At 43.4% G+C, this 19695-nt stretch overlaps 1 protein-coding gene across 5 annotated transcripts in view; it reads left to right on the top strand.

Moving 5' to 3' along the window:
- Positions 1 to 19695, top strand: part of TRAPPC9 (trafficking protein particle complex 9) — a 713063-nt gene that overhangs the window by 25313 nt on the left and 668055 nt on the right. For 3 of the 5 annotated variants that reach the window (XM_017962346.3, XM_017962348.3, XM_021942894.2), the window contains 2 exons: positions 755 to 883; positions 14571 to 14597. In XM_017962346.3, the coding sequence (XP_017817835.2) occupies positions 755 to 883; positions 14571 to 14597 (156 nt within the window). The remainder of the gene's footprint in view (positions 1 to 754; positions 884 to 14570; positions 14598 to 19695) is intronic. The other 2 variants (XM_017962349.3, XM_017962347.3) reach the window with 1 other exon arrangement.

Raw genomic sequence — 19695 nt, 5'->3', positions numbered from 1 at the left:
AGTTTTATTTTCCAACATGGTAAATATCTACAGGTGTAACCCATATCACAAAAAAAGCTCTTTGTGATCCTCATTTTTAAGAGCATCAAGGAGTTTTTAGACCAGAAGTTTAAGGGCCACTGAATTAATGGATAAAATTGATAGAGATGAATACTGCGGCACACCTTATAAGGCATGTGGCATAGCTGGAGATTGTTAGGTTGTCACGCCGTGAGAGAAGAACGGGCTGTGTAGCGAGTTGATATGGCTGTTTTTGAGGAAGAGGGAGGTCTACAGCCTCAAAAGGAGCAGATGCCTAAGGGGCGCGTGGTCTGGAAAGGCATTCTGGTCTTGCTTTGGTGCTATTACTGTGAAATATTTTCAGTCCAGAGCACTTTCCGTTATACATCTCTGTAGCTCCAGAACCTGGCGCAGTCTGCCGCACAGTCTGTGTAGGATTGCCGGCCATGCGAATGGATGAACACAGAGGCTGGCCTGTTTCACGCGTGCACTCAGCCCTGCAGGGAAGCCTCGAGTGTGGTGAGAGTGTTCTGTGTTGCCTGCCTGGACATGGGCATGGGAAAGACAGGTGGCAAGTTCCCATTTGCAAAAAACTGGTGATCTTTAGGTTTGAACTCTGTTTTGGGAGAAAAATTGGCTTTTCCAAATAATCCACCTGTTTAAATCATTCTTAGCCCCTGCAGTTTGAGCTAATGATGGGTCACTGACTTGCCTAATGATGCTGGTTTTTGTTTTTTGTTTTCTTAATGCCCAGCTGCCCTGGAAGGATTGTGTTCGGCTTCTGTCATCTATCACTATCCTGGTGGAACCGGTGGGAAGAGTGCAGCTCGGAGGTTCCAGGGCAGCGCACTTCCTGCTGAAGCAGCCAACAGACACCGGCCAGGTGAGCTCTGCCCTTTTCCGGCCTCTGCTCACTTGCAGTCTTTAAATAAAGCAGACTCATTTGCTACTTTTTTCTTTGAGTTAGGACTAATATTTAAATAAACTGTAAAATCTGTTGCGTCAGAAATCTTTTTTTTATTTTATTTTATTTTCTATTTTTTTTTGAGACGAAGTCTCGCACTGTCACTCGAGCTGGAGTGCAGTGGCGCGATCTCGGCTCACTGCATCCTCTGCCTCTCAGGTTCAAGTGATTCTCCTCCCTCAGTCTCCTGAGTAGCTGGGATTACAGGTGCCCACCACCATGCCCGGCTAATTTTTTGTATTTCTAGTAGAGACAGGGTTTCACTATGTTGGCCAAGCTGGTCTCGACTGCTTGACCTCATGATCCACCCGCCTCGGCCTCCCAAAGTGCTGGGATTACAGGCATGAGACACCGTGCCCTGCCCAGAAATCTTGTATGAGACATTTTGTTCTGATTTTATTGAATATTTTCAATCTTATTGAATACACTAATGGGTTAGAATGATTAATTTCTGGAATAATTGTGTAAAATTTCCTGGTATAACAGACTGGAGGTTCTGTGCCTAAGTCTTTTTATAATTTTATGTATTAGGAGAGGCTAGTCCCAGAGGTCAATTTTAATGCTGATTCAGGGCCTGGGAGCAGTTTCTTATTTATTTATTTTTTTTGAGATGGAGTCTTGCTCTGTTGCCTAGGCTGGAGTGCAGTGGCGCAATCTCGGCTCACTGCAAGCTCCGCCTCCTGGGTTCACACCATTCTCCTGCCTCAGCCTCCCTAGTAGCTGGGACTACAGGTACCCGCCACCGTGCCTGGCTAATTTTTTGTATATTTAGTAGAGACGGGGTTTCACCGTGGTCTCGATCTCCTGACCTTGTGAGCCGCCCACCTTGGCCTCCCAAAGTGCTGGGATTACAGGTGTGAGCCACTGCGCCTGGCCGCAGTTTCTTATTTTATTGGCTGGTGACGTTCTCTCAATGAGTCGTTTGATTTGCTTATGCTTGGTAGAACCAATGAAGAGTGAAAAAACTTCTTGGGCAGAGCAGACCCATGAATGCTGAATGAACGTGAATGTTTTGGTCCTTGGTGAATGAACCTGCCTTTAATAGCTCAGTATTAAGTCATCATGTTGCATAGGTCAAGATCATACCAAATAATGCAGAGCTCCAGGCCATACACAAAGATGCTAGGATTTTTTTTTTTTTTTGTCCGTGAGATTTTTGTACATTTTTCCCTCCAGACAAAAAAAGGTAGTTAATATGTATTGGATGGGGAATGTCTTGCATTTCTTTTTCCATGAATTGTATTATCCCGTATCAGCAGCAGAGAATGCAGAGGCTGCCTTGATGAGCTAGTGACTGTAGCCACACCGTCTGAAGCCACATACCCTCTTTGTAGATTTGCTTAGATGAACTATAATGATTCTTGAAGACAATTTTATTATTCTGTCGTGGGACATTCCTCTTGGTAGCATCTCAGTTATTGAAGAGGAAAGTGAGGCAGGCTGAGGGTGCTGTCGAAAGTCTGAAGGTTTAAACAGGCAGGTCCCTGCTGCTTGCGTCCTGTACTGTGACCTGACTTGGATGCACCCCATTAGTGTCTACCACCTGTGTTTACTCCTCATGGTTATAATTGCTGTCTCTGGTATGAGATGGCAGTGGTTTAAGTTTCACTGTTTTCTTTAGTCGGCAACCAAGTGCTAAAATCTCCAACACATCCAGAAAGGTGAAAGCAGGTTTAATTTTCTCTTTAAAAGAAAGTTTTCTGGGTTGGGTGCGGGCTCACGCCTATAATCCCAGCACTTTAGGAGGCTGAGGAGGGCAGATCGCTTGAGGTCAGGAGTTTAAGACAAGCCTGGCCAACATGGTAAAACCCCATGTCTACTAAAAATGCAAAAATTAGCTGGCCGTGGTGGAGCATGCCTGTAATCCCAGCTACTTGGGAGGCTGAGGCAGGAGAATTGCTTGAAACTGGGAGGGCGTCAGCTGGAATCATGCCATTGCACTCCAGCCTGGCCTGGGTGACAGAATGAAACTTTGTCTCAAAAAAAAAAAAAAAAGTCTCTGTTCTCTCTAGGAGCGCCTTTCTTTTTTTTTGAGATAGAGTTTTGCTCTGTTGCCCAGGCTGGGGTGCAATGGTGTGATCTTGGCTCACTGCAACCTCTGCCTCCTGGATTCAAGCGATTCTCCTGCCACCCGAGTAGCTGGGATTACAGGCGCCCGCTACCATGCCCAGCTAAGTTTTGTATTTTTAGTAGAGACGGGGTTTCACCATGTTGGCCAGGCTGGTCTCAAACTCCTGAGCTCAGGTATCCACCTGTCTCAGCCTCCCAAAGTACCAGTATTTCAGGTGAGAGCCTCCGCACCCGGCTTAGGAGTGCCTTTCATTGGTGTGTACCACCGTGCCTGGCTAATTTTTTGTATTTTAGTAGAGACAGGGTTTCATCATGTTGCCCAGGCTGGTGTTGAACTCCTGAGCTCAGGCAGTCGGTCTCTACCTCGACCTCCGAAAGTGCTAGGATTATAGGCATGAGCCACTGCGCCCAGCGCTATGCCTCGGTTTTCTTATCTGTAAAATGGGGAAGATAACAGTAGTCCCTACCTCATACGGTTGTTGTGAAGGTTGACTGAGTTACACATATGAAGGTCCTAGAACCCTCCTCACCAAGCACTTGGTAATGTTAGCAGCTATTGTTATTATTATTATTATTTCTTGGGACAGGGTCTGTGTTGCTCAGGCTGGAGGCAGTGGTGCACTCACTGTACTCACTTACTCACTGCAGCCTCCACCTCCTGGGCTCAAGGGATCCTCCCACCTCAGCCTTCTAAGCAGTTGGGACTACAGGTGCATGCCACTATGCCTGGCTAAATTTTTTTGTATTTTTTGTGGAGGTTTTGCCATGTTGCCTAGGCTGTCTCAAGCTCCTGGGCTCAAGTGATCGGTCCACCTTGGTCTCTCAACGTGCTGGGATTACAGGTGTGAGCCACTGCACCTGTCTTTATTATTACCAATATTATTATTGCTAATTATCAAATAGTAACATGAATTCAGGAATACTATGAAAAGACTCTAGACAGCTCAGGTCCAGGTTCCGTAGTTTCAAACAGTTTCCTATGAGAAAGGGAAGTTTTATTTCTTGTTAAAACTGAGTTATCTTAGTTTATTTTTTATTTTTTAATTTTTTTTGAGATGGGAGTCTCGCTCTGTTGCCCAGGCTGGAGTGCAGTGGCGTGATCTTGGCTCACTGCAACCTCTGCTTCCTAGGTTCAAGCGATTCTCCTGCCTCAGTACCTGGGATTACAGGCGCTTGCCACTGTGCCCAGCTAATTTTTTGTATTTTTAGTAGAGATGGGGTTTCACCATGTTGGCCAGGCTGGTCTCGAACTCTTGTCCTCGGGTGATCTGCCTGCCTTGGCCTCCCAAAGTGCTGAGATTACAGGCGTGAGCCACCGCACCTGGCTGAGTTATCTTAGTTTAAACTACAATTCCTTAATTCCTGCCACTTTTTGCTTTAATTCTCCTTTTGTTTTAATTTTTTTTTAACTTTACTTTCACAGTATTCAAAGGTTGGGGCCACTAAATCTTAATCTGGAGACTTGTATATGAACCTGTAAGCCTATAATTAATGGACAAAGCTTATTTTAAAAATTAATAGGACATTTTGTAATTAATCCAAAAGAAAGTACTTATCATGGACTTGTAAGTATTTCTTCTTTCTGGTCATTTCTACCTTTTGGACTGTCATCATTATCAAAATAGCTGTACATTATTCAGCACCTGTTGTAGGCCAGTGGCTATGCTAAAAGCTTTACCTAAGTTTTACCTCACAGCAGGCATTTGAAGGTAGGGATTAGTACCTCCGTTTTGCAGGTGAGGGGACTGAGGCTGGGTGACTTGCCCCATATCCTTCAGTGGTGAGTGGCAGAGCTGGGATTTGAACCTGGGTTGATGTGATTACAGAGTGTGTATTCTTAATTGCTCCTCAAATCAGCCTCCCCTTGACTGGCTGCCTGAAACTCTGTGAGTTTATATGTGATGAATTTTAGTGGTCTAAGCCTGACTAGGGCTTAAAAGAAGAAATACTGTAAGAATATGAGAGTTGGAATATATTAAAATTGTGCCTTGTCACAAATATTTTATTGTCGGCTAACAACCTAAAAAGGTAATATTTTTATTTTCTTAACTTTGTAAGCATGGGAAGCAAGCACATTAAAAATAATTACATGTCAGGTGTGTTAAATGAGGGAAAAAGGAAAAAGAAATAAAAATTAAAGAAAAATAAATGATTGCAGGACAAAATAGAAGTGGTTTTAAAAATCCAACCATTGCTAATGACATACTGCTTGTTTTTATCTAGTGATACTTGCTAAGGGAAAAAGTTATATTGAATTGATTTTATGCAGTCTTTTTTTCTTTTTTTGAGACACATGTCTATGGTATGTGTCTATGGTATGTTGTTTAGGCTGGACTAGAACTTCTGGGCTCAAGCAGTCCCCTTGCCTCAGCCTCTCCAGTAGTAGTGGGACCACAGGCATGCACCACTGTGCCTGGCTTCAGTGTACTCTTTAGAATGGAAGAGGAGATTAAGTTAGTGAATTTTGACAGAAATTTAAAATCTATACTCTTTGTTGATGATGAATATGTAAGTTTTGTGGGACTTTGGACTTGTCAGCCTTTTTTATGGTCTAAATATATTTCCTCATATGTGAAATTAGTATATTAGTATATAGTATATTAGTAAATTAGTATATATACTATATACTTTGTATGGTTGTGAGAGTTGGATACCATGGGTACAAAGCACCTAAAAGGGGCTCGATGAAAATTAGCCGGTGGGTCAAAGCCAGGCTCAGTGGCTTGCACCACTAGCCACTTGGGAGGCTGAGACTGGAGGATACTTGAGCCCAGGGGTGCAAGGCCAGCCTGGGCAACATAGTGAGATCCTGTCTTAAAAAAAAATTAGCTGTCCCAATGACATAAATTGGTTAGAAGCATCATCTTTGAATAATGAAGATGGTGGTTTATTTCTGATGCACATTCAATATATGTATGTTCATATATATGAATATGATTTAAAGTGACAAGGGTTCAGTTATGGTTTTTCAATGCAGTATGAAGTTTTGATGAAATCAGTGTCATTCTAGTAAGATAGGGAATACCTAAATTACCTTGCTGAAGAATATAAAATTTTTTAATACAGAATATATATTATATATCAAAATTCGTATTGCCCTGTAATAATCCACTAAAGCCTTTAAACTACTAGAAACTTGTCATTCAGAAGCTGACCATAGTGGCTGGATGCGGTAGCTCACACCTGTAATCCCAGCACTTTGGGAGGCCAAGGTGGGTGGATCATTTGAGGTCAGGAGTTCGTGACCAGACTGGCTGATATGGTGAAACCCCGTCTCTACTAAAAATTCAAAAATTAGCCGGGCGTGGTGGCCTGTGTCTGTAATTTCAGCTACTTAGGAGACTGAGGCTGGAGAATCATTTGAACCCGAGAGGCAGAGGTTGCAGTGAGCCGAGGTCGTGCCACTGCACTTCAGCCTGGGTGACAGAGCAAGACTCCATCACACACACACGCAGCTAACCATAGCAATTAAGTTTTGACAAATTGATACTGAGCCATTTTTATGGAATAAGCCTGTCCCCGGTAGAGGGTCGTGACTGCAAGTTGTCCAGATTCTTAGTGTTTTGAACAAAGAATTGGACAAAATGCCCAACAAAGCAAAGAAAGAAGAAAGCAACAAAATAACGAAAGCAGGGATTTTTTGAAAACGAAAGTACACTCCACAGTGGTGAAGTGGGCCGAGCAGCGGCTCAAGGGCACCATTACAGAATCTTCTTGGTTCTAAATACCTTCTAGAAGTTTCCCATTGGCCACTTCATGCTCACCTCTTGGTGACTGGTTTCAGAAAGCAGCCAATCAGAGGCTGAAGTTAACAAACGTCACACTCCTGTGCAAACATCTGATTGGTTGCAAAAAGGAACCAGTCCGAGGCTAAGGTGAAGTTGCAAAGTTATGCTTCTATGCAGATGAAAAGCAGACATAGTTATACGTCTATGCAAACGAAGACTCCACCCGCAATCAATCTGATTGGTTGCGGACAGCCAATTTCCCATCTGCTATGCAGAAAAGGTCAAAGGGAGCAGCCTCTGGTCCTTTTGTTACTTAGTCATGGAAAGTTAGGGTTTTCCTTTCAATTTAGTTGTAGGAAGTCAGTGTGAAACAATGCTAGGTTCCTTGCCTCTAGATCCTATTCTCCTGCCTCAGGCTTATCTTTTTTTGTGATTGAGAAAATTTTGATTTTTTTTTTCTGTATCTGTAATAGATGAAAAAAGTAGAAACGTTGATTTGACATCACTTTTCCTTTATAGATTGACTACAAGGGGACATTGTTGAATAGATCATGTTTTGTTTTTGTTGTTTTTTGAGACAGAGTCTCGCTCTGTCACCCAGGCTGGAGTGCAGTGGCTCAATCTTGGCTCACTGCAACTTCCATTTCCTGGGTTTCAGTGGTTCTCTTGCCTCAGCCTCCCGAGTAGCTGGGATTACAGGCACCCGCCACCATGCCTGGCTAACTTTTGTATTTTTAGTAGAGACACGGTTTCACCATGTTGGCCAAGCTGGTCTTGAACTCCAGACCTCAAGTGATCTGCCTGCCTCGGCCTCCCAAAGTGTTGAGATTACAGGCGTGAGCCACTGCGCCCGGCCTGTGTGTTTTTTTTTTTTTTTTTTTTTGAGACAAAGTCTTGCTCTGTTGCCCAGGCTGAAGTGCAGCAGCACGATCTTGGCTCACTGTAACCTCTGCCTCCCGGGCTCAAGTGATTCTTGTGTCTCAGCCTCCTGAGTAACAGGATTATAAGTGTGTGCCACCATGCCCAGCTAATTTTTGTAGAGACGAGGGTTCGCCATGTTGGCCAGGCTAGTCTCCAACTCCTGACTCAGGTGATCCACTCGCCTCGGCCTCCCGAAGTGCTGGGATTACAGGCGTGAGCCACTGTGCTTGACCGATTATGCTATTTTAATATATAAATAAATGTGTTTGTGTTTCAACAAAATTGTATGATCAATAGTTAGTTGCCAGTCCTTTGGGAAGTATTTTTTTGTAAGACACTTAGGCTATTTACTGACTGAAATATACAGACGTGACTGTTTTTTTTTTTTTTTTTTTTTTTGAGACAGAGTCTCGCTCTGCCCCCAGGCTGGAGGGCTCACTGCAAGCTCCGCCTCCGGGGTTCACGCCATTCTCCTGCCTCAGCCTCCTAAGTAGCTGGGACTACAGGCACCCGCCACCACGCCTAGCTAATTTTTTGTATTTTTAGTAGAGATGGGGTTTCACCGTATTAGGCAGGATAGTCTCGGTCTCCTGACCTCATGATCCGCCCGCCTTGGCCTCCCAAAGTGCTGGGATTACAGGCTGAGCCACTGCACCCATCCAGACGTGACTTTTATGATTATAGGGTTGGTATAGATTAAGGTGGCTTTTGGTATAGTGCAAAATCCAAGGACTAGGAAAAAGGTTTGCCACTGATTGCTAGAAGAACAAATTCTCTGGGTCTCAACCTCACTACCTGTAGAATGAAGAGAATGGGCCAGATGCTCGAGTTTTCTTCCTGTTCTAAGATTAGTTTCTATGAGTCTGTGTCTTCTGTTTATATTTAGGAGTGTTAAAGTTTTCGGATTAAATACTGAATACTGGTCCCTTCCTTGAAGTAGATTTCAATATGTGCTAGCTGCACTTTTAGTTATGGTCTCTGAGCATCGTGTTTTAAAAAGCCCTGTTGATCATTTCTTATTATGCCAACAATTAAATTTGTTCCTTTTTTTTTTTTCAGCAACCTGGAAAGACCTTTCTGGCCATAGGTGGCGCTGTTGTACATATATATATATTTTTTTAATGTCCTAATTTTCCTGTTGGTGAAAGAAGATTTAAACCAGGCTTCCTTCATCTGAATTTTGTTGTTGTTTAATACTTTAGAATAGCATCATGCCCATTATATTTGGATACCTGGAAAAATATTCTAGTTATCTTATTTTCATTATGTCATTTCAGCGTGAAAATTTCAGATGTGCAAAGTAGACAGTGGTGAAACTGGACTTTTTCTCCAGTGTTAGAAACCAGTCAGCCATGACCTGTAAAAGAGATAGAAACCATCTGGAGCACCTTAAAGCTGAGGGGAACCTGGAACTCCCTGAGTATTGCACCCACTTTTGCATGTTTGCTAGTGGGTGGTGGTGTGGTGTCATGGAAAAGCCTAATTCAGCTGACTTGTGTTTGAACGCAGGTCCTGCAGTTCTTTCCCAGGTGCCCCCCACCTCCTCGCTCTGCATCTGTGAGTAGGGGCTCCTAATTTCTGCTTTGTAGAATTGTGAGGATTAGAATGTGTGCAAAATGTTTAGCATGGTGGTCATCTCATAAAATACCTCATGACCATTAGCTATTATTTTATATGAAGTCATCATTTTATAGTGTTTGGAAATTACTAAGGCATTGAAATAGGAAAAATGTTTTCGTGAAGAAAGACTCAGTTAGGAAATGAAGGAAATACTTGAGGAGGGTCAGTAGTTCTTGAGACGGGAGTTCACTTTCACGCCAGGTGCTGGGAGGCAGTGGCCGGATCTCAGCTCACTGCAAGCCCGGCCCCGGTTTACGCCATTTCTGCTCAGTTCCGAGTAGCTGGGACTACAGGTCAGCCACCGCCTTCCGCTAGTTTTTGTATTTTTAGTAGAGACGGGTTTCACCGGCTAGCCAGATGGTCTCGATCTCCTGACCTCGTGATCCGCCCGTCTCGGCCTCCCAAAGTGCTGGGATTACAGGCTTGAGCCACCGCGCCCGGCCTGGGTCAGTAGTTCTTATACCCATAATTTAGCTGCAGGTTTAGAGACATGGCCATTATATAGGCATCTTGACCCTACCCAAGCCACAGAATTATTTGCGGATTAGTATATGTTGGGGCTTAAAGGGGCCCAATAATAACACTCTTGTTTTCTTCAACAAGCAATTGAGAGACAAGACAAGAGTAAGCAGGTAGAGAATAAAAATGCCACCCTTATTAGTGATGAAACCATAGTCTCTGCCAGGCATGGTGGCTCACACCTGTAATCCTAGCACTTTGGGAGGCCACAGTGGGTGGATCGCTTGAGCCCAGGAATTTGAGACCAGCCTGGGTAACATGATGAAATCCTGTCTCTACAGAAAATACAAAAAATTAGCTGGGAATGTTGGCCTATAGTCCCAGCTACTCAGGAGGCTGAGGTGGGAGGATTGCTTGAGCCCAAGAGGCAGAGGTTGCAGTGAGCTGAGATTCTGCCACTGCACTCCAGCCTGGGCGACAGGGCAAGACCTTGTCTTAACGAAAAACAACCCCCACATTTTCCATGAATTTGAGGGATGAAGAAAAATGGGCATCCTACTACTGCATATCCAAGATCTGGTGGCTCTGGGCCACAGCGGGCCTTCCTATGAGGGGCCCTGTCCCTGTCAGACATAGGCATGGTGGAGCAGAGCATCCCCTGTGCTTCCTGAGTGTAGCACCCAAGGGCGAAAGAAGGGGTTCACGTGCCCAGCTTGTCTCACAAACTCATCTCACAACTCACTCCCCTTGGGTGGGGGAGGAATGGGGGTGGGCGAGAGGTCAGCATTGCTTAGGATAAAGCCTTTATTGTGGAAACCAGAGGAGTGGGGAGCAAGTGCTGTCTTCCCCCTCAGTTTAAGTAGGTCATGGGGTGACAGTTCTTTCTTTGTAAACACAGAAAAAAGGATATCCTTTGCGATTTAGACTAGCAAGGAAATACAAAGGATGATTAGAGGGAGATTTGTAAAATCACTGTAACAGATAACTTTTTTTTTTTTTTGGAGGGGGAATGGAGTCTCATTCTGTCATCCAGGCTGGAGTGCAATGGCGCGATCTCGGCTCACTGCAACCTCTGCCTCCCAGGTTCACATGATTCTCCTGCCTCAGCCTCCCAAGTAGCTGGGATTACAGGTGCCTGCCACCATGCCCAGCTAATTTTTGTATTTTTAGTAGAGACAGGGTTTTGCCATGTTGGCCAAGCTGGTCTCGAACTCCTGACCTCAGGTGATCTGCCCATCTTGGCCTCCCAAAGTGCTGGAATTACAGGTGTGAACCACCACACCTGACTGATAACATTTGTTGAACGCTTAAAATGTGCTACAGACATTTTATTTATTTTTATTTTTATTTTTTTGAGATGGAGTCTCACTGTGTTGCCCAGTCTGGAGTGCAATGGCACAGTCTTGGCTCACTGCAACTGCCGCCTCCCGGGTTCAAGCAATTCTCATGCCTCAGCCTCCCAAGTAGCTGGGATTACAGGTGTGCACCACCATGACCAGCTAATTTTTGTATTTTTAGTAGAGATTTTACCGTGTTGGCCAGGCTGGTCTCAAACTCCTGACCTCAAGTGATCCACCCGACTTGGCCTCTACACACATTTTACATAAACCAATTTAACCCTTTAATCTTCATAACAACCAGGTAAGGTAGGTTGGATTATCATCCCAGTTTTGCAGATGTGGAAACTGAGGCATAGAGAGGTTGAGGAACTTGACCAAGGTTATGGAGCCAGTAAGTGGCAGAGCTGGGATTTAAACCCTGGCAGTTGGCCGGGCGCAGTGGCTCACACCTGTGATCCCAGCCCTGGGAGGCCAAGGTAGGCAGATCACAAGGTCAGGAGTTCGAAACCAGCCTGGCCAATATGGTGAAACCCTGTGTCTACTAAAAATAATTAAAAAAAAAATTAGCTGGGAGTGGTGGCGTGCCTGTAGTCCCAGCCATTTGGGAGGCTGAGGCAGAAGAATCGCTTGAACCTGGGAGGCGGAGGTTGCAGTGAGCCGAGATCACACCACTGTACTCCAGCCTGGGCGACAGAGTGAGACTCTGTCTCAAAAAAACAAAACAGAAGAACAAAAAACAAAACAAAAAACCCCTGGCAGTCAGACTGAGCGTTGGTAGACTGGCTTCAGGCATTTAGAGGTATCAGCCTATCTATAGTTCCATGTGTACATCTATACATCAGTCAGCGGGCCGGCCCGTGTGGAAAGGCTGGGACAGAGAGAGTTATGCAGCATTGGCATTTGTGTCTTGGCCACTGACACAGAGAGTGCACTGCGGTTTGCAGTGTCCACAGAGAGTGCACGGCGGTTTGCATTAATCATTTGTGTAGGCAGCAGGTTTCTCCTTCTAACAGAACTTTAGTCCATCAAATTCATCTAGAAAACTCCTGTTCAGAGAAAGTGGAGTTTTCTAGATGAACTTGATTTGTATTTCAACAAAATACAACTACTGAATCCTGTTTCCGGGAAGGGAGTGGTATTCAGTTCCCCATCTGAACACTTTAATGCCCCTAAATAAAAACGAAAGACAGGGGCTCACAGAGGCTCATCTTAGAACAGGAACAAACTGAAGCATCGGCCTCCTCCCTTCATCTTGTAGACAGGGGTGGTGGTGTTAGGCTTTGTTATTCAGGTGCCAGGATCCTGCTGTAGAGGTGACAACCACTAGGAAAGGGCCTAGAAACCAGCATTTGGTGTATGAGGGCATCCTCTGTAATGGTCCCAAATGAGACGTATGGACCTGACTTCTACTTACCTCCTGCTGGTGATTTGGCCTTTGAAGAGAAAATGTGCTGATCACTGAACCCTGATATTTGATTTGATTGATAATTTTGTGTCCCCTATTACATTAATGGTTAAACCTCCAGTTTTCCTATATCAGTCTCTTGCAAGTTTGGTTAATGTGAAATCAGTCCACTAGAGGCTGATGATACTAATAATCAGATGACTGATGACTGTGATAATAACTCTGAGGCATCAAAGGTTTAATTCATATCCCCTATCTAAAGGACATGGCATAGTATAATATATTTGGCCAGGTTCTTCACAAAACAAAACGTTTGTAGGATTATCTGGAAATCCAGACGTCCTCAAGGTCTGTGCAGCTGAATGTCTGCTCAGTGCAGACCTGGGACCTGGTGTCGTGGCCTGTGCGATGGTGGGGCTTCCCTCGGCTCCTCTGGGCTTCTGTCTCCCCATAGACAGTGAGGGCTAATACCTGTTTATTTTGTGGGGTTGCTCTGAAGGTCATACATGGTATTTGTTAAGCATCATGCTTGGCATAAAGGTGTTATTCAATGGAAAACACCTGTTTTTTATTTTAATGGTGGCTTCAAGATTGCAGTGATTTTTAGTCTACATTTACAAACAGAGATGACTGTACACAAAATAGCCCTTAAATAGCACCATAATCATGGGGCCTCTTCCCTATGTAGACAATTGAATAGATGTGCTATTTCCATAAGATTATTGGGACATGCCTTTTTGAATCTTCTTAACATGTTTAAAAATGAGAATAGCTAATGATAAACATGACTCTTGGAACCAGTACCTCTTGAGGTGTGTTTTGCCGTGATGGGAAATTGCATTCTATAGAGAAGTCTAATTGGATCACACAGATATTTGGGTAGTTTAGCAGACCAGCAAGGCTTTCAAAAGTTTCTTCATAATAGTGAAGTTAATGTTTTTTTTTTTTTTTTTTTTTTTTTTTTTTTTAGACGGAGTCTTGCGCCGTCGCCCAGGCTGGGGTGCAGTGGTGCCATCTCAGCTCACTGCAAGCTCCACCTCCCGGGTTCACGCCATTCTCCTGCCTCAGCCTCCTGAGTAGCTGGGACTATAGGCGCCCGCCACCGCGCCCGGCTAATTTTTTGTATTTTTTAGTAGAGACGGGGTTTCACCGTGGTCTCGATCTCCTGACCTTGTGATCCGCCCGCCTCGGCCTCCCAAAGTGCTGGGATTACAGGTGTGAGCCACCGCGCCCGGCGGTTTTGTATTTTAAACTAACTACAAAGCTAGCTTCTAAAAGTTGGAAATCTTTAACTTGATGAAGTATCCAGTTGTGTGTGTGCATGTGTGTGTGTGAGAGAGAGAGAGAGGTATTTTAGGGGGGTTGTGAAAAGTTCCATAGAGCCTCTGGCACCTTTTCTCCCCCATTCTAGGTTGCTGACATACATTTGCGCAAATAGTTATCCTTTGTCACTTTGCTTATTTGTGGAAATAAGGAATTCTCATATTTGTTTAAGAAGAGCTGGGAGGTCGAGTACAGTGGCTCATGGCTGTAATCCCAGCAGTTTGAGACCAGCCTGGCTAACATGGTGAAACCCTGTCTCTACTGAAAATACAACAACAACAACAACAACAAAGTAGCCGGGCGTGGTGGTGTACTCCTGTAATCCCAGCTACTCAGGAGGCTGAGGCAGGAGAATTGCTGGAACTCGGGAGGCAGAGGATGAAGTGAGCCGAGATCACGCCACTGCATTCCAGCATGGGCGACAGAGCAAGACTGTGTCTCAGAAAAAAAAAAAAGAAGAGCTGGGAGCATGAACATAGGAAGTGGGAAGGCAGAGAGGTGAAGAGGCACTTAACAATTTGTTTAGGGTATGAGTAATAGTAGCTTTTCTTTTATCTTTTCCTGTCTGAAGCAAAAAGGCACCAAACTTGTAACATACGGTTCCTCAGAATTGCTTTTCTGATCAGATACAAGTCAGATTTTTCTCCAGGCTATGTGAATTATGAAATGTGTTTTAGTAGTTATTTTTAAAAGTAGTTTTGTTTTCCAAATAAAATACCATAATCTGTTCTTTCTTCCAGGGGCACAGGAAGTTCTCATTGATCCAGGTACATGATCTATGTGTTTAGTTTCTTTTGGTTATTTTTTTAAGTGCTTGTTTCATGGTGATGTGAATGAATGGTTAAAATTTCTGGATGATGATCTTTGGAATATTCTGATTTAAGTAACTTTAAATCAGAACTGTTAAAACCTGATGATTGATGGGTCCTTGCTTGATGGGCACCCCGTTGCTTTATGTTATCTGTTGAAGAGGAGGCTTCGAGGAGGCTTCTTCCTCTAGCATGGCTAAGTGAATGATTGGAGAATTGTGCCTTTAATTCTTTGAATGCATTGAGCATGTTTGTCCTGTTAATTTTGAATTCATTTGTAATCATGACTTTGCTCTGATTTGTGGCTTGTGCTCCCTTCCACGTGAGTTCATTCTCTACTGCATTTCGTCTCTGTGTTCTTAACAAGAAAAAAAATCTTGTATTTTTTTACAGAGGCAGATTTTTCTTTCCCTTTGTAATATCTTCTGTAATTAATACAGCAAAAACCTCTTTTATTACACTGCTTAATTATTTCATGATGGGCTCTATTATTTTCTGACTTAATGAGAAACAATGACAGGGTAAATAGTACAAAATGAAAACAGCCTAGAATTGAAATCAGATGGCTGTGCTTACGCAGGCTTTGTGACTAACACGTTTGCTTTCATCTCCTCGTGCATCTTGGCTCCGAAATGAAGTTGCCTCAGGTTTGCAGGCATTGGTTTTAATATTTGCATTTACTCGTTTCTCTAGGCCAGTGGCTAAGTTTCCTGATGGGGTTTGTGGAATGTGTAGAGAAAGGACAATAAATGCTCAGTTTGGGTTTCAGGAGAACTGAGTTGCTGATGAGAAGACATCTGGGGGACAGTCAGGAGGGTAGACTTTATGCCACGGAGGTGCTGAAAGCCCCGCCAACACTGATGACAAATGAAATGGATGTTGAATGTACTGGTATTTGACCAGTACGAGTTGCTGAGCCCCAGTTTGGCTGGTTATGCCTGCTATAAAATACCGCATTGCAGTGTGTCAGTCGCATTAGTTGTAGGAGAATTAGATGTGTCCACCGTATAGAAGTAGCTCAGAGCTGTAAGGAAAATCAGGCGTTTGTTGAGATAAGGCATTTAAAAAAGATTTCTGAAGCTTTTCAAGATAAGGTTGTGTAGAGGTGAAATTGAGTTTAGAGTGCTGGGAGGAAAAGTGAGGAGATTCTGTAGGGCTTTGTTATTCAAGGGTGCATCAGGGTCCTGCTGTAGAGGTGAAAACCGCCAGGAAGGACCCAGAAACCAGTGTTTGGTGTGTCAGGACATCCTCTGTCATGGTCCCAAATGAGAAACGTGTGGACCTGACTTCTCTTTACCAATGGGAGAGCGAGTAAAGAGAATGAAAGGCCGTCCTGGCCCCACGTTCTGATTCCTGCTTTCCAGGCCACCCCAGTTCCTGCTAATGCCTTCTGGCCTCTGCTTGCGGAGACCTTTGTATCAGGACTGACTCGCTACTGAAATCATATCTGTGTTTCAAGCGTTGGTCGTTTCTAAACCCTTGCAAATGTGTTAGCAGTGACAGTGCTGGTAGGGAATCTTCCCAGCTCCTAGGAGCAATGCAATTTGCTTCTCCACAGCCTCTCCATCTGAATAGCTAACACTCTCTCAGGGGTTGTAAAAGTGTTCAGCTCCTGGAAAACCCATTCACATGAAGCTATCACAAAATTACATCACTTTCATTTCATTTTTGAGTTTTAAATGGACATAATGTTTGAAGCAAGCTGTTTCCAAATTCTTTTCCTACCAGCTTTCCCCACCACCGTTTCCAAAACCAGAAGAAGAGTTTCACGGTTTTCGGGGGGTCCTCCATCTCTTATCCTAAGAACTAAGCTTCCCCTCCCTGCATTTCTAGCCGCTAGGCCTTTGTGTTCTTTATCTGCATTTTTAAAGTGGCATGATTCTTAAAACTCTTTTTTCTTTGTTTTGTTTTTTTTTTTTGGGAGACAGGTTCTCACTCTGCCGCCGAGGCTGGAGTGCAGTGGTTATTCACAGGCGCGAACCTAGCTCGCTGTGCCCTCAAACTCCTGGACTCAGGCAGTTCTCCCACCTCAGCCTCTGGAGTAGCTGGGACTACAGGTGTGCACCACCATGCCCAGCTAATGTTTTACTTTTTTCATAGAGATGGGGTCTCTCTGTGTTGACCAGGCTGGTCCTGGCCTCAAGCAATCCTCCTGCCTTTACCTCCCAAAGTGATTACAAACGTAAGCCACTGTGCCTGGCCTCTTTTTTTTTTAAAATTTAATTTCTAAACATTTCATGTACATTCAGCAGCCACTTTACATAAAATGATCTTTTGGATAATTTTAGTTAACTCATAGTTGCTTTTTCCATTTTCATGTTGAGGAGAGTTTCTTCTTCCTGTAATAAAAATTAGCAGTTTTCAGTTATTATGTGACAGACAATGTTCTAAGGTGCTTTTTTTTTAAAAAACAAACAAACTAGTTTCAATGCAGTTTACCTATTTAAAGGGTAAAATCCAGTCATTTTTAGTATATTTACAGAGTTGCGCAACCCTCACCACAGTCAGTTTTAGGACATTCTCATAACCCCAACAGGAAGCCGTATACCCGTTAGCAGTCACTCTCCTTTGCCTACGTCCTTCCCTTACCCCCAAGCAACTAGTAAGCTACTTTCTTTCTCTATTATTTGCCTGTTCTGGACTTCTCATATAAATGGCATCATACATATAATGGTATGTCGTTTTTGTGACTGGCCTTTTTCACTTACTGTATGTTTCAAGGTTCATCTGTACAGCATGTGTCGGTATGCATTGTGTCAGTATGCATTTATTTTTCTTCTTGCAGAATAATATTTCATTCTGTGTATATGTGTGTGTGTGTGTGTGTGTGTGTGTGTGTGTGTGTATATGCCACATTTTGTTTTTCCATTCCATCAGTTGATGGACATTTGTATCGTTTGTACCTTTTGGCTATTATGAATAATGATGTTATAAACATTTGTGTGGACATATGTTTGTTTGATTTATTGATTGGTTGATTGATTGATTGAGATGGAGTTTTGTTCTTGTTGCCCAGGCTGGAGTGCGGTGGTACAGTCTTGGCTCACTGCAACCTCCGCCTCCTGGGTTCAAGCAATTCTCCTGCCTCAGCCTCCCAAGTAGCTGGGATTACAAGCGCTTGCCACCAAGGCTGGCTAATTTTTTTTGTATTTTTACTAGAGATGGCATTTCACCATGTTGGCCAGGCTGGTCTTGAACTCCTGACCTCAGGTGATCCCACCTCAGCCTCCCAAAGTGCTGGGATTACAGGTGTGAGCCCCCGTGCCTGGCCCATATGTTTTAAATTCTATTATGTGTATGCCTTGGATGGGGAGTTGCTGGGTCATATGGCAACTCAACATTTAACTTTCTCAGAAACTGCCAGATTGTTTTCCAAAGTGGCTGTAACACTTTACATTCCTACTAGTAATGACTGCAAGTTCTAATTTCTCTGCTTCCTTGTCAATACTTGTTACCTTTTTGATTGTGGCCATCCTGGTGGATGTGACCTGGTGTCTCATTGTAATTTGGGTTTCCATGTCCCTTATAGCTAATGATGTGCATCTTTTCATGTGATTATTGTCATCTCTATATTTTCTTTGAAAAAATATGTATTTAGATAGTTACCCATTTTTAAATTGGGTTGTCTTTTTGTCTTTTTATTGTTGAGTTGTAACAGTTTCTTTGCTTTTTTTTTTTTTTGTGAGACGGAATCTTGCTTTGTCACCCAGGCTGGAGTGCAGGGGCGTGATCTCGGCTCACTGCAACCTCTACCACCTGGGTTCAAGCGATTCTCCTGCCTCAGCCTCCTGAGCATCTTGGATTACAGACACTTGCCACCATGCCTGGCTAATTTTCGTATTTTCAGTAGAGATGAGGTTTCGCCATTTTGACCAGGCTGGTCTCAAACTCCTGACCTCAGGTGATCCACCCACCTCGGCCTCCCAAAGTGTTGGGATTACAGGCGTGAGCCACTGCACCTGGCCAGTAACAGTTTTTTATATATTCTGTATATGAGTCCTTTATCTGATGTATGATTAGCAAGATTTTTCTTTCATTCTGTGTGTTATCTTTTCATTTTCTTGATATGGTGTCCTTTGAAGCATACAAGTGTTAAATTTGGATGAAATCCAGTTAATGTTGTCTTTGTTCCTGTGCTTTTGATGTCATATCTGCGACTTAAGATGCTATATATAAACTTTACACCTAAAGCAATATAATCTTCACGATTCTAGGAGACAGGTACTGTTGTTATGCCTAGTCTATAGATGGGGAAACTGAGATGCAGGAAGGTTGTCTGACTCGCTGAGGGTCATAGTTAGTAAGTGGTGAAGTGGGTATTCAAACCCATGAGTTTGCACCCAGGATTTATCCTCTTAACCACCATGCTCTATTGCTTTTTATAGGGAATCATTTATTGAGAACTCTTTGCTTATTTGATTTCTTGCCTTTTTTTTTTTTTTTTTTTTGTCATGAGGGACCTCATCTCTTCATTCACCTTGCAGAGTTCAGCGTAGGTTTATTTTGGTCTAACGCAGGCAGAATCATTACTATCAGTTAATTTCTGCATTACTTACTCTCCAGTGATGGTCGCTGCTAGTTGACCTAACAAAGCCATTTAAGGCTTTTCTGCTCATCACACTAATAAAAGTAGCGTCACGACTACGGAAAGTTCAAAAACAGTATTTGATTGATTCCATTTCGTTAGCTAAAGGAAGAAATCCCCAGTGTTGACGCAGATTGTAAGCCTTTCCAGAAAAGGGTTGTTGTCTTCCTTTTTTTCCTGTTGTTCACTCATAGTGTCCAGCATAGTGCCTCATTGTCCAGCGGATTAGCTAGAGTATGGCGGTCTTCAGTCACTGTGTACAAGACAGAATATTGACAACAGTATCTGTTGTTTGTTTCACAAGGGAAAAAGTCATATAGAAGTATCTCTCAGAGGTATTGAAAAAGCCTGGAATTTTTAAAAGACTTCCAGAAAACAAAAATACACAAAGGCATTTTCACTGCGTTTAGATGTCTTAGATGTATTATGGTTATACAACAGAGTAAATTCGTTAACTAGATTTGACAAGTC

Source organism: Papio anubis, chromosome 8 (genome assembly GCF_008728515.1).
Source record: "Papio anubis isolate 15944 chromosome 8, Panubis1.0, whole genome shotgun sequence".
NCBI classification, from domain to species: domain Eukaryota; kingdom Metazoa; phylum Chordata; class Mammalia; order Primates; family Cercopithecidae; genus Papio; species Papio anubis.
Note: the sequence above shows the minus strand (reverse complement) of the source record. Positions and strands in the feature narration are given on the sequence as shown.